Genomic DNA, 15,862 nt, shown 5'->3' with positions numbered 1-15,862 from the left:
GGGAAAGATAGGCAAAACACACTACATACATATATGTGCAGATCAGCTTAACAGAGACCCAAGACGGCATTGTGCAATAGATACATATATGTAGAGATCAACTTACAGAGACCTAAGACAGCAGTGTGCACTAGATACATATATGTGTAGATCAACTTACAGAGACCCAAGATGGCATTGTGCACTAGATACATCCGTGTTTAGACCAACTTACAGAGACCCAAGATGGCATTGTGCACTAGATACATATATGTTTAGACCAACTTACAGAGACCCAAGATGGCATTGTGCACTAGATACATATATGTTTAGATCAACTTACAGAGACCCAAGATGGCATTGTGCACTAGATACATATATGTGCAGATCAGTTTAACAGAGACCCAAGACGGCATTGTGCAATAGATACATATATGTAGAGATCAACTTACAGAGACCTAAGACAGCATTGTGCAATAGATACATGTATGTGTAGATCAACTTACAGAGACCCAAGATGGCATTGTGCACTAGATACATCCGTGTTTAGACCAACTTACAGAGACCCAAGATGGCATTGTGCACTAGATACATATATGTTTAGATCAACTTACAGAGACCCAAGACGGCATTGTGCACTAGATACATATATGTGTAGTTCAACTTACAGAGACCCAGGACTGCTTTGTACAGAAGAGCCAGTCTTCAGAGACCTATCTTTATGCCAATAAAATGGTCTCTCATGGCAACTGGTCTCTCATAACAGGTCAGAACACTTTTAAATTCATGAATCAGTGCAATGAATAGATGGATAATGTTTTATGGCTGTGGTCTTACAAGACAGGTTTTGCTTTATTTGTATGTAGTACTTAAAGAGAGAGAGAGAAAAATACAGATAGACTGACACTTGAAGTGAAATTTACTGTTTGTTTCAAATACTTAAAGAAAAGTATCAATATGAGAAACTAATAGTTACAAAAGTTATCGAATCCTTATTCATATCTATAAAACTTTTAAGATGTATACTATTACACTTGAGTCCTTATTTCTCCAGCAAATACATTACCTGATCACATTACATTAAAATAGTTTTTTTTGCTGCCTCTAAACCCAGCCCTCTTGGAAGGATGGAAAACATCTTTCTATCTATGTACTATGTAGACAAATTGAAGCAATTTTTCCAGGTTAACACCCCTTTCTACCCACTACATGGCTGCTGGGATATATCTTGCTTAAAGGAGACCAGAAACCAATGGAAATATAGAATAATAATAAAAGTACTAAGGCAGAAAACCTTATTCTGAAGTATCATCTGCGACCGTAATGCCAATATTTAAATATTGGCCTATCTTCTATGAGCTGAATTTCCGTGACCTCTTATGCAAAATTTCCGCCCCTATTCGGTTACTTTTGGATGTGACGTCATAGTAGCGACTCCAGCAGCCCAAGTGGGAGTTGCCAGAGTAAAAGACAATACCGTTTTGCGCTGCTTACGGGTGTAATAGAACATTAAGAAAAGCCCGTGGACATGTTTTTTTTTTTCCGAAAGATATAGGCACCATGAAAGAATGGGTACATTATTACAAACGAGTCGATTTCAAAGCAACACCATACAGCACTATGTGCTCATTACATTTCTCAAAGGAATGTTACGAGAGGGATCATGAAAAAATAGCAGCTCAAAGATACGCAAATGCTAGGCCTGGACTAAAAGTTGGCGCTGTTCCAGACATACCTTTGGACATTTTAAATCCTGGGAAAAGAGTTAAACGTGTGAGTTACGAAAATAGGACGAGTAAGTGACCACAAAATGCAACAATCAATCCACATATCTTATATCTAAAACAGCAGTGCTAACAACAAATCTGATAGCCCGACACCCTGGGCCCCTTCTGGTTTTAGTTTCGACCCATCCTGTATTCAGAGTGAGGTGCCCGTCAGGCTTGTCGAAACAAAAATTGTTTGAGGAAACTTTGATTGCGCTGGTGAAATGAGTAAATGTATTTTCAAGATGTTGACATACATGCCTTAACACAGCACAATCTAAATCAAATCACCACTGTCCTAGGTGAAATTTAGATTTGATTTTAATCAAATGGAAGCTTTGCTAAAAATAAGATTCTAAACCTGTCGTGTTTCGAGAAAACACAATTTTCAGTAATCTTATAAAAATTAAATTTTTTTATAAAAAATACATTGTATACATGTAGCATGCATAAACAGTAATCTGTATTAAGTGGAACTGATATAAAGCTATTCCTTGTGCAGTTTAAAAAGCAGTGATTAAAAAAAAGGTCAAAGTTTCACATTAACTGTCTGACAATAGAACGGGGGGACTATTGACCCCCCCCCTTGCCCCAATGTGCGACCGCCCATTTGACGTGCCTTTTCTCGCTGTGATACGCCTTATTATTCCCCCATGACAAGCCCCTTTTGCATATTCTGGTCAGTTCTGGCTAAATTTCAAAATAGCTAAAGTTTTGATTTAAGTACGCAAACAATAAAGCCGGTGTGACTAATGAACAGAATCCTTATCCTTGCATTGATCTTGTGAAAAGGACTGCCCTTCGGACATACTTCAAAGAAACCGTGTTCGACAGTGTGTGTATGTGTAAGCACCAGCAATTGATTACCAAATAAACGATGCCTATTTTGTTGTTAATTACGATGCCATGGACTTCATTTTAACAGTTCAAATCTGCAGTCACAAGTTACCGTACATGTGGCAACTGTTTTTCTCAAGTTTTATACCCCACCTTATTTCCTTAGGTTAAAGTCTTAATGCATGTAACACTGTTTGCTGATTAAAATATTTATTCAGAATTAGTTCTTTAGGGCCACATATACTGCATGGTATATTTTGTTTTATTCCTTGTAATTTAATCATGGCAATTAAACTTTTCATATGCGGTAGAGGAATGTCGGGTGTTAACTGGCCGAGTTTCTTTGGCGGAAATGGAGATGCGATTTTGTTTGCAGAGAAAATTTCAACGTGATCATTCATTTAAGCTAATTGGTGACAATTTTATTTTTTTAATTATTTTTTTTTACTATAGTACTGTTGTAGTTCTTTAAAAAATCTGAAATTTACTTGAATAATGTTTAATCTTCACGTTCTATTTACTGAAGAAAAAAAAAAGAAGAAAAAACTGTTGTATGATATTAATTATTTCGTCCAGTGCTGGGTTTAGACGTGTGTGCGTGTGATTTGAATTTTTAACGTAGCTTTAACAATTTTTCAGTCATATCGCTACGATGTCAGCAGTGTGGCAGTTTAGACTGTGGATTGCATACGTTATATTTAAAAATGGTTTGGGGTTGGGTTTTTTCTTCTGACAAATGAAAATTGACAGACATAATGTAATAATCGGGACTTCGCTGCGCAAAATTGAGAGATATTACGAGATCGGGATATAGATGAGGAAATACCCCCAAAATCGGGAGGTTTTTCTCCCGGCTTGAGAGTTGACAGGTATGAACTGTCCGGGCTTGTGGAATTTCATTCAGGACTTTAGTTTATTTAAGTCACCAGCCCGGGGCCTGTGCCTAACAAATTTCTTTTAGCACTTACCAGTACAGTACATAAACTATTATATCAGACTGCAGATTCAACTTTTGAATGTGCAACCCAAACGTGGTCTCCTGTCTGCCTCGCTCGCCAATGTTTATGTTTGTATTCGAGGACTGGCTAGTATAGCGTCACGGTACCACGTGATCTGTCGTCTTATTAAAACTCGGAAAAACTCGGCAATTTACGGAATCGTGGTATCTTCCACGCAATATAATCACTACCCTCTTACGATATTTAATTTATAAACATTGCACTCGAACTAAAATCTGTAGAGAATTACATACGTAAAAGGAAAATTTTGATTTCTAGTCTCCTTTAAGCCAGTTTTTTACTTTTGCTACTCTGTGCTAGGATGTTCTCTATACAATCCATTAAATTCTACATTTATATGACCTAAATTTAATCTTGCACATATCTTTTTCATCGGTACATTAAGTATAAGAAATTGATGTTTTATATGGTTTATACCTCATTTTTGTAATACTGCAACTAGTACAAAGTGAAAAATGAAAAGGAATTTACGGTTTTGTAAATAAATCCCAAAAATTTGTAGTTCAGAGTGTTCTGAATTAATTTCAGTATTGAACGTGCAGACACGCCTATAGTCTTGGCTAAGCTGATATGCCACAAGTCATGATGTATCATATTGATATAATCCAGCATGTCCTCGAATGAATTCACACTAATCACAAAATAGTAACTTAGCCCAAAATGTCAGTGAGAACTTTGTAATTTCAATGAATAATTTAAATAAATGACTCCTCAATTTAAACTTAAACACAACTGAACTAAAAGGAATGAATAATTTTGTTACTTCAGAAGATTGTAAAAAAAACTATGACCCAAGAAGATTACCAGGATGTGGGTCATTTTCCCATCACATTCATAAACAACATCTCTTCTAGAACAATTTAATGCTAGACCTTGAACTAAATATCAGTAAACAAATTAGTTATAATTTACAAACAAGGCAAAAAGCAGGTATGCTTTCTAAAACCTTCTTAGGTCAAATGGTCAACATGTTTGTATTATCTTAAAGTATAATCTGCAAATCATGAACTTAAGTTATCTATGTAATATGTTATTTACAAATAACTCTTACAATCTACAATCATGGACAAAAGTTAAACATACAGCATAGAAATAGATAATGATGTATACTTGGTCCTAAATGAAAAGGGTGCAAATATGATGTCCAGAATGTCCAGCTCAAGAGCTAATGTGAAAATATTGTTATCGTTGAAGAATATCAGAGATGATTTCAGTACTTTGCAATTAAAAGGAAGAAATTGTCATATATTAAATTCCTTTACATTCTTTTTGGCCAATAGAGCATCAGTTCCTTCAGGGATTCTTGTTTCTAAATGACCCAAGTTTTCAACATAATAAGAGCCGTTGGGGCCTACTTTTTTCATTTCTAGAATGAATATTGCAATGACTTACCACAGAAATTCTTTTAGAAAGGCCTCGGCTGGAGATTTCAATCTGTAGAGCTGCTCTGTGATTAAGGAGCTTGCCTCTTTATGCACTTCAGAATGGTCAGCAGCAACTGATGGCTGCAGGAGAGAGTCATTGACATCAATTGTCTTTAAATGAAGACTTTTATTAACACCTTTTATTTCTGAAAGAACCAACTTTGTGGAAGGGTAATCTCCATTATGTTGCACAACTCTCTGTTGATTACCAGTCTCCTAAAACTGTGCCGTTGTCTTATTTATTTGCACTGGTGATGACATTATTGTCCAGCTCAGTCAAATTGCTGGAAGGGTCAGTGTCCTCTCAAATCCATTATCAAGAATGGGTTACATTCATCATGCTGAGTATTTTCGTTATCCGTCAATCTTTACTGAATTTGTGCACTTTGCAGTTGGCCACTGATGGGTCTCTTTACAATGATGTGGAACTACAACCTGCCATACTTCATTTTTCAAGTCCCTGACTATAATTAGTCCATATTATATATTAGTGTTTCATGATTTTGCACGCTAAAATATTGCAGTAGAAGGGATATTTCTCACAAACAGGACCTGTTGGATTTGCCAGCTAATTTTGATCTGAATTGGATTGGTTCACTCAGCTCAGTTTCTCAAGTGGAACCTTTCATTGGTTCTGACATGATTCATTTGTTTGAATCCCAGGCTAGAAAGGAACTGAACTGAAGCAGCTATCTTATAAAACAATTTGTTTTTATATATAACATTAGTTTCTGCATGCAGGGTGAGCAAGTTTAGTGCCCTTTCCATTGATCCAAACTATCTTCAGTTTAGATCAGATGGTTCCGTGGTTCTAATGAAACAATTGGATCAAGTGACGACACATAAGTGAACATGAATGAGATATTTATTATGAAAGCCATGAGTATGTAATTTCTGACATCCAAGACTAACATGCTTAAATCAACCTCATGCATACAAATTAAACCAAGCAATTAAAAATAACTGAACTTACACATACGCAGCAAGTTCATCAGCAGATATAACAAATGGTATTGTTCGTCAATGATCATAACAAATGCATAGTTGATGCAATATCTCCCATAAATCATAACTGTTATAGAGGTTAGATGCTTGTTCATTTTCTCCCATATTTACCTATTCTCCAAACATGACTCTGTTTGTGGAATGTATTTTCAATGTGGAAAGTGCATTTTTGAAGTGAACTGTATTTCCCTGAGAAAGTCCACCAAGATTTCTCTGGAAATGCATGTGTCCTCATTTGTGCTCTTCTGAAGCTTTTACCAGATGATCATCCAGTATGCAGGTAGCCATCTAGTGTGGAAAGGGGAGGTAATTTGTGGGGGATTTTTCTAATAGCATATTTGATATATAGATGGGAAAGATTATGTTGGGCTGGGGGGAGATGTGTGTCTTTCTGAGAGAGCAGGATTTGAGGGGTAGTAAAATCTTTTCCTGGCATTATTCAGTAAGTATTTTCAGAGAAAGATTACTCCTAGCATTAATGTTATTGGATATGTATTCTCAGAGAAACATTATTTACAAAACAAATTTACGACACAAAGTTTGATAGATGTTTGAATGGGATTTTGCTTTTATAACACTACATTCAAAAGACTGCTAAGTGAAATTGTTGTATAATCCAAAGCTCCTTCTTAAACCTGTTGTTTAGAGCTATTCTTTTTTTTGTTTGTTTTTGTTTTAAATTCTCCATTGATGACAAAACTGGTGTAACAGCATTTCCAGTAAGTAAAAAGATATTACTTGCAAAATTTCCAACCATGGATATCAAGGATATTAAATGATAAATTAATTGGTTATGTTTTGGTGTTACCCACTGGTGTTTTGTTTTTGTTTCAATCTTTAGATTGGTCTTTTCCGTTCTTTTTTTTTTCCATTGCGAATATTGTTTTGTTTATTCATACATTAGGCAGGAGACATTGCTCTTTTCTGCTTGGACCACTCATTCAAGCATAGGGCAGGCTGGGGCATGCATGCCATGTGGATACATTTCTGATTTTCTCAGGATTTATGAATATAGATGCCTATATGCCTCGGTACCAAAAATATGTTAAAGTCCAAAATTATGTAAAACATTGTACTGCAATTTTTGTTGCAGTGTTACTTATATTTATTTCCATCGGTTTTGCTAAAACTGTCCCATGTGTTTTGCTAAAACTATCCCATGTGTTTTGCTAAAACTATCCCATGGGTTTTGCTAAAACTATCCCATGGGTTTTGCTAACTATAACAAATAGTGTCTTGACACTTATTCTTTAATGTAGACCAGTTTGGCTTATATTATTGTTCTTTAAAAATTCTTTAATAAAGTTTAATTAAATCTATCATAAGTCTTATGTTTTCATTTTCTTTTAGGATCCAGTAATATGGAAGTTAGAAACCATGCCCAGAACAGTGACCTAGATGTACAAGAACTTTTCGGTAAGACAGAATAGTTATCATATGAGATGTGCTGATATTGTAAAACAAATCTGTAGTGACTGCTTGGGCTCACCAAAATGTCTTTGTTGTATCCATAGTTAGATATGTTGATACATTTATTTATTTATATTATGAATGTTCATCATTCAGCATATGCAAGTGAAATTCAGAAAAGCACTGACAAAATTTTTACCATAAAATTTGGAACTGTCAGATCCCAAAAAGCCATCTATTAAGGTAGCTTTGTTCAGTTATCGCTTTCTCTTATATTTGTATTTTTATCAGGACTTTTGTCAGTGACTAACCATTAGCGATGCTGAATATTCTGATGGATGACTCATTTATGTTTATAAAGTCATAGCTGTTTCAAACAAGTATACATTAATTTAGAAATCTATGGTATTTTATAAGTGGGAACTCATACAAGGCCACAAGCAGTCTTTATTATACTTCATGGGATACATGGATTACATCTTTACATACTGTAAATTTGCTGTATTGATGTTGGTACTAGCTTGTTGGGAAATGTGAATCTTTACTTACTGTGTATTCATGTTGGTACAGTGTGAACCCGCTATAGCACACTCCATTATAACATGAATGCATGTATTTTTCTCGTACATGAAAAAGAAATTTCTTTCTTAAAAGTGCAAAAAAAACCCCCAAACTTTTAGTATCATTTTAGGGGAAGAGATCTCACGTATGAGTAATATAAGATGATCGTGGCTTGACTCCTGAAATTTTAAATGTATTTTTCTCGTACACAAAAAATAAGTTTTTTCTTCTTAAAAGTACCACAAAAAATCCGTATAAAAAGTTTATTCTGGGATCGTGCAGAGCTTCACCAATGTTGCAAACTTGGATTTATTTCCTTATTGGCAGCAAAATATACCATCTGGTGATTGTTTTTATTGGCGACCTTGTTGGCTGTTTAAACTTGAATATAAAACCATTGGTTTGGTGTGGAGAAATTCAGAGGTCCCATGAAAGGAAACCGCAAACTGGATATAAAATGCACTGAAATTTATCTATTGTTACATAAACAAATCTTTGTTCACATTGACCAACCATCTTAATAGTGCATTGTTATATCATAATCCACTTATCTTGACATCTAGCATGCGTACTGTATGTTGTGAGATATTCACTTTTTTGTTGTTGACATTTTTGGTAACCAAAATGCACCGAATGAGGCATTATCTCGTAATCTGTCTTTTATTGGATTTTGGCCGCACGATAGAAATTAATATATTTACAGAGACTGACGTTTGTATGTGGATGGTAAGTAAAATTCCTCTTCTTTTCACTCAGAATTAAATCCTTCAGAACACTCACATTTTCTGTAATAATCCCTGTCATCAGACCGTGGCACCTTTGCATACATTCATTACAATGGCACCTTTGCATGTACTCATTACAGTGGCACCCCTTGCATGCACTCATTACAGTGGCACCCCTTTGCATGCATTCATTACAATGGCACCTTTGCATGCACTCATGACTGTGACACCCTTTCGCATGCACTGATTACAGTGGCACCCCTTTGCATGCATTCATTACAATGGCACCTTTGCATGCACTCATTACAGTGGCACCCCTTTTCAAAATCATTTGATTCAAGGGATCATTGTCGTGGGTGACATAATACTACTGTTTGATTCAGTGGCACAGCTAAAGTTGGCTTATGATAAGTATTCTTTGGGAACAAATCCAACCAGAATTGACCTTACTGGGTATATATGGACACATGTAACCATGGTTAGGGAGCCAACCCATTTCTGGGCTTTAACATTGCCTGAGGTGGACTTTAACATTTCCTGGGATGGGTGGTATGCTCTGCATGCTCTAAATTCACACTGAATAGAGTCACCTTGTGAAGATTTTTGCTATGAAATTGGGAAAGTCTATGAGAACATTGCATTAAACTGCAGTATTTCAGTTTGAGAAATTATCACGGCTATAGGCTTGGCATGCACAGTCCATCTTCCTGAATCTTTATCTATGAGATTGAGCCTCACATAGACACATTCAGAATCTGGTAGGTCAGGTGTCAGTTGCACAGATGACTACCAGTTGACATCAGCACAATCTGGGGATGGCCCCCTTTGGCAGCTTTAACTTGATTTACGCAGAAAATCTTAGTTGTCTCAAGTGGTTGTGCTGCTGTCAAGTCAGGAAAGTGGGTTATCTTTTACAAAGAGAATCTAGCATTCCTCCCCCAAAGGAAGACCTGTGGTATAGGTTAGCTGCTGAACATTCCCTCCTCCTATTACTTCATTTCCTAATGTGATTGGGAACACATATGAAGAGAAATCAAATCTTTTAGTAAATTTATTTCTCCAAGAACGCTTACCCGATCACATTACTTGAATAACTTCCCACCCTCCTCACAATGCAAGCATCTTCTTCAAGATATCCTGCTCTGCTTAAAGCCACCTGACAATGGCTATGGGAGTAATGGGCAAAACTTATAATGATCCATCTGACAATGGCTATGGGAGTAATGGGCAAGAATTATAATGATCTACCTGACAATGGCTATGGGAGTAATGGGCAAGAATTATAATGATCCACCTGACAATGGCTATGGGAGTAATGGGCAAGAATTATAATGATCCACCTGGCAATGGCTATGGGAGTAATGGGCAAGAATTATAATGATCCACCTGACAATGGCTATGGGAGTAATGGGCAAGAATTATAATGATCCACCTGACAATGGCTATGGGAGTAATGGGCAAGAATTATAATGATCCACCTGACAATGGCTATGGGAGTAATGGGCAAGAATTATAATGATCCACCTGACAATGGCTATGGGAGTAATGGGCAAGAATTATTATGATCCATGAGTTCAAATTACTACAAAATAAAATATTTTTGTGAAGTCCATATCAATGAAAACAGGACATAATGGTTAGTTTTTCAGTGGCAGTAGCGGTGATGATGGCATTTTCAATGATTTTCTTTAAAGGTTGTGGTTAAAGTGTTGTTCTTTGTGTGTGTGTGTGTGTGTGTGTGTGTGTGTGTGTGTGTGACATGCATTTTCTGGTCTAGAGAATAAAGGATAATTCTTCATTTTTTTCTCTTTTCATCTTCTTAATGATTTTTATGGTCAGCATGCAAACACAGTTGTACTAGTTTGGTTCAAACACAAATGAGCTACCTAGGTTCAAAACACAGTTATACTATCTGGGTACAAACACAGATGAGCTACCTAGGTTCAAACACAGTTATATTAGCTGGGTACAAACACAAATGAGCTACTTAGGTTCAAACACAGTTAAACTATCTGGGTACAAACACAAATGAGCTACCTAGGTTCAAACACAGTTATACTAGCTGGGTACAAACACAACTGAGCTACCTAGGTTCAAAAAGAGTTATACTAGCTGGGTTCAAACACAAATGAGCTACCTAGGTTCAAACACAGTTATAATAGCTGAATACCAACACAAATGAGCTACCTAGGTTCAACACAGTTATACTAGCTGGGTACAAACACAGATGAGCTACCTAGGTTCAAACACAGTTATGCTAACTGGGTAACAACACAAATGAGCTACCTAGGTTCAAGCACAGTTATACTAGCTGGGTACAAACACAAATGAGCTACCTAGGTTCAAACACAGTTATACTAGTTGGGTTCAAACACAAATGAGCTACCTAGGTTCAAACACAGTTATACCAGCTGGATACCAACACAAATGAGCTACCTAGGTTCAAACACAGTTAAACTATCTGGGTACAAACACAAATAAGCTACCTAGGTTCAAACACAGTTATACTAGCTGGGTTCAAACACAAATGAGCTTACCTAGGTTCAAACACAGTTGTTCTAGCTGGGTTCAAACACAAATGAGCTACCTAGGTTCAAAAACAGTTATACTAGCTGGGTTCAAACACAGATGAGCTACCTAGGTTCAAAAACAGTTATACTAGCTGGGTACAAACACAAATAAGCTACCTACTTTCAAACACAGTTATACTAGCTGGGTACAAACACAAATGAGCTACCTAGGTTCAAACACAGTTATGCTAGCTGGGTACAAACACAAATGAGCTACCTAGGTTCAAGCACAGTTATACTAGCTGGGTACAAACAGAAATGAGCTACCTATGTTCAAACAGTTATACTAGCTGGGTACAAACACAAATAAGCTACCTAGGTTCAAAAACAGTTATACCAGCTGGGTACAAACACAAATAAGCTACCTAGGTTCAAACACAGTTATACTAGCTGGGTTCAAACACAAATGAGCTACCTAGGTTCAAAAACAGTTATACTAGTTGGGTTAAAACACAAATAAGCTACCTAGGTTCAAACACAGTTTTAATAGCTGGGTTCAAACATGGCTACACTAGCTGGGTTCATGATTACTAGAAATTTAGAGATATATGGGAACCAAATTGTTTGATGCCAGAATTGAAAGAGTGTTATAACCATAACCATACATGAAAAGCTTTTAAAAAATAAAATATTAAATAGATTTGCTAATCAGTATTAAGCAGGTGACATATTTGCTTATTCCCTTTTCAGCTTGAGATATTTGCATTTGATATATTTTCCTGATATTTACTTTGGAAATTTTGAAGATATTTAGAACATCTTAGGGCCAGTTTCTAAAGTGTGTGCCATTACTCAATGCCCACCATCATACATGCAAGTCAGTACCAGCATTCTTTGGTATAAGTGTATGTCTACTTATTCTCATACATTAGCAGGTTTATTTGTGGAACATAATTTGTGGAAAATGTTACAGTAACACAGACTTTCTTCTAATTTAATTATAATTTCTTTTAAACATTTATCTAATTAAAAAAATTCTTTTTTAATAACCATATTTACTTAAAACTTTGAGTGTAACTGTGGACTTTTTCTGAATTTTTTCATTTCAGACAATTTTGACTCCATCTTAAAGTTTATAGCAAGCAAAAGTGGTGGCGTTGAGGCAAAAGATGTTAGCAAGAATTGCAATTTAGGATCCTCAAGGAAAGGTGCAAACCCTCTGCTGTACTTTCTTCAAGATAAACAGTTATTGGTCTTTGAACAAGTTGCAGGGTCACAGAAGAAGACTTGGAAGTTAGGACCAAAACCGAGACCCTCAGGTAAAAAGTACTCTTAAGCTTGTGTTAAAAATTCATCAATTAAGAAACCTAAAATTGATTTAACACTTTGTACAGTGCAATTCCAGTACAAATGTGTCTTCATTCTGTAAATGTAGACAGGATGAGAATACCCATGCAAAAGGCAGTTATATGCTGACATCTACACCAGCAACTAGATGTAGTACCAAACATGAAACAGCTCCTAAAGTCTTTGACCTAAATGACTCAGGCAATAAAATTAACACCCCTCCAGTGTGTCAGGCAATTACACGCTCCATAAATCAATGCATTACAGTGATACTTCTTACTTAACTAATAGAGTGCAAAAAGTATCTTTAAATGGTCAACTTTATGAAAGTAAAAATATTAATTGTGGGGTACCACAAGGCTTTATTCTTGGGCCTCTGTTATTCATACTATTTATCAGCGATTTGCCTCTTAAAATTGGAACTTCAATTTCTTCCACTGACCTTTATGCAGATGATACTACACTGTCTGAGTTTGGTAAAACCAAAACAGTACTTGAAAATAACTTATAAGATGCTCTCAACAGACTTCAAGTATGGTGCAAGGAAAAACGTATGATCATAAATACAGAAAAATGAAAGCCCTACTAGTTAAAACACAACAAAAATGAGCAAGGCTAGATAGTAACAAACTCCAGGTTCTATTTGACAATGTGAGCCTCAATATGACCTCTCAAGATAGAATTCTTGGTGTATTTGTGGATAACAATCTTACTTGGTCTATTTAAATTAAACATATTTCAAAAAAGGTTAATTCTTTTCTTTGGCTACTGAGAAAAATCAAAACATACATTCCTCTTCAGTATAGGGTCATCTTTTATAAAAGTTATATTCAGCCATATCTGGACTATTGTAATGTAATTTTGGGTAATACCCTAATTCAAACATAACAACACTTTTAAGACTCCAAAAGAGGGCTTGCCATTTAAGTCTAGATCAAAGTATAGACAATTTTCAAGATGCAATGAATAATATAAAGATTTTAACAGTATATGAAAGAATATTTCTTAGAAAGGCCATATTGATGAATAAAGTATCCAGAAAATCCATTCCTGTCTATCTAAGCAACATCTTTCACCAAAGAGATGCTGATGGCACTCCAAATTTAAGGTCCATAAGAAGAAAAAATGACATTATACCAAGGCCAAAGAAAGAATTGTTTATAAAAAGTTTTCAATATACTGGTCCACTAGTATGGAACAACAATTTCCCAGTGACATACGGCAGGCTCCTAGCATTTCATCTTTTCACAATCAATGTCTTAAATGGATGAAATCTTTAGAAAATTGAACAGTTCTAGTACAAAAAATACTGCCTGCTTTTCTGTACTTTTACATCATTTTCATAGCTGAATTTTTCATTGCAGAATTATATTTTATGTTGTATATATGTTTATGTTTTCACTGATGCCTGTGCATGTGTTCCAGGCTTGATACTTTGAATTTTAAAATTACTTAATTATTTAGTGTCAAGCCAGACTCTTCACTTCAATATATATGTTGCATATACTGTATCTATTGTACATAACAGATAGAAGGCATCAAGGTAGATTAGTTCTGTAACTAACTGAGTTACCTTCTCTAAATAAAGTCTTTATTATTATTATTATTATTATTATTATTATTATTACTATGGCTTAAACCTTAATGATTTCTTCATCTGTATACATAAAAAAACAATTAGGAACTTGGAGGCCCAAATTGAAGAAATAAAACTAGTTACATGCTATTATGTCAGCACAGGGAAGGATTAAGGAGCAAGTAACCTCCTTGGAAATAGCAATTCAGACAGACTTCCAAATAGAAACAATGTCAGATGCTCAGACACAGACAATACCAATACCAGCCAAGAGAAAATGTAAAATGACCATGCAAATAAAAACTGATACCCAAAGTAATCCTGCATTGCAAACAACAGTACCCCCTCTCAGTCATGTGTCACACCTGCAACAGCAATAAGTGTACACCCAGTGTTCTTAGCTCAGACAATTCTGTTGCCTGCACCAACAACTGCATTTCCCATTGCTCAGACAAATGTGTTAACATCAGCACAACTGAAACACCAATTTCAGCACCCCTTCCTCCAAGATGTGTGTCTGAAATGCAATCCTGAGTCCAACACATGAATCACCAGCCAGAAAAGATAAGACCAATAATTGGCTCCTCAATATTGAAAAGTATAATACTAAGGAGACTTTTTAAAACAGATGTACAGACTGTAAAAAGTGCGAAAATCGACAACATCACAGACAGAATAATGAACAGTGTCCTAACTAAATACAACCAAATTATTATTTTAGTAGGTGGAAATGATGCCAGTGAGGGAAGGTCACAAAATCAAATCAGAACAGATTTTGAAAGTTTACTGTATTCTGCTAGGTATTGCAGCCCAAATACATGTAAAATAATGATATCAGGTCTACCTCCTCGTGTGGACACCAAGGCCAAAGAAATCAATGAACTGATAATTGACCTATGTAAAACTTCAACCGTCCTACAGTACATTCCACAATACACATCTTTCTTTCTTCAGAACCAGGATGTCACCTTAAGTCTCTACCACAGGGACAAAATTCATTTAAGCAGAAAAGGAACCTCTTAACTACTGAGAAATATTAACATGTATGCCCCCATGTTCAGGCACTATAATAAGAGTACTGTATCTACTGTGGAGAAACTGGGCACATGCCACAGGTATGCCATTATGGCAAACAGATCGAATGCTTCAGATGCCATAAATATGGACACAAAGACTTTGTCCATCAATGTATTATACATATTAGGAAGCTGGCAAAGAGGAGAATGCCAATGCTTCATTTACAACAAATCTAAATGTACCTAGTGAGACTCTTGACTGTTCAGTGGACACTGTTGTAGATGAAAAGTTAATGGATTTCCAGGGTTTATGTGTGACTTTGAAGATGCTTATATATATGAACATTAATAATAGAAATAGGATGTCAGAATGATAAAAGTAATATGGAAACAATCTCAGTGAATACCCCATTGCATGATGACATATAATTGATATGAAACTAAATACAAAAGGTTTTAACATAGGTCACTTAAATGTACAAGGTATAGTGGGAAAAATATACCAGATTAAGTTAATGTTGTCTTCCAAGGAAAATAATACACATGTTTTAGGACTCACTGAAACCAAATTAAATGCTACCACAATGATGATCTATTTCACTGTCAAGGCTACAATAAACCATTACGTAGGGACAGAGAGACAGTGAGGGGGGGGGGGTCTTGTATAAAGTAGGGAAGATGTAAATG

At 35.7% G+C, this 15,862-nt stretch overlaps 1 protein-coding gene across 3 annotated transcripts in view; it reads left to right on the top strand.

Annotated features, from left to right (window-relative positions):
* Window positions 1–15,862, top strand: part of LOC149776643 (uncharacterized) — a 65,665-nt gene that overhangs the window by 31,594 nt on the left and 18,209 nt on the right. For 2 of the 3 annotated variants that reach the window (XM_089941155.1, XM_089941154.1), the window contains exons 6-7: window positions 7,381–7,446; window positions 12,346–12,555. In XM_089941155.1, coding sequence (XP_089797281.1) covers window positions 7,381–7,446; window positions 12,346–12,555 — 276 coding nt within the window. Of the gene's footprint in view, window positions 1–7,380; window positions 7,447–8,704; window positions 8,728–12,345; window positions 12,556–15,862 lie in introns of those variants that run through there. The other variant, XM_089941156.1, reaches the window with a different exon arrangement.

Source organism: Sinohyriopsis cumingii, chromosome 18, assembly GCF_028554795.1.
Source record: "Sinohyriopsis cumingii isolate HCF-2022 chromosome 18, ASM2855479v2, whole genome shotgun sequence".
NCBI classification, from domain to species: Eukaryota; Metazoa; Mollusca; class Bivalvia; order Unionida; family Unionidae; genus Sinohyriopsis; species Sinohyriopsis cumingii.
This window is presented reverse-complemented; position numbering and strand designations above follow the sequence as displayed.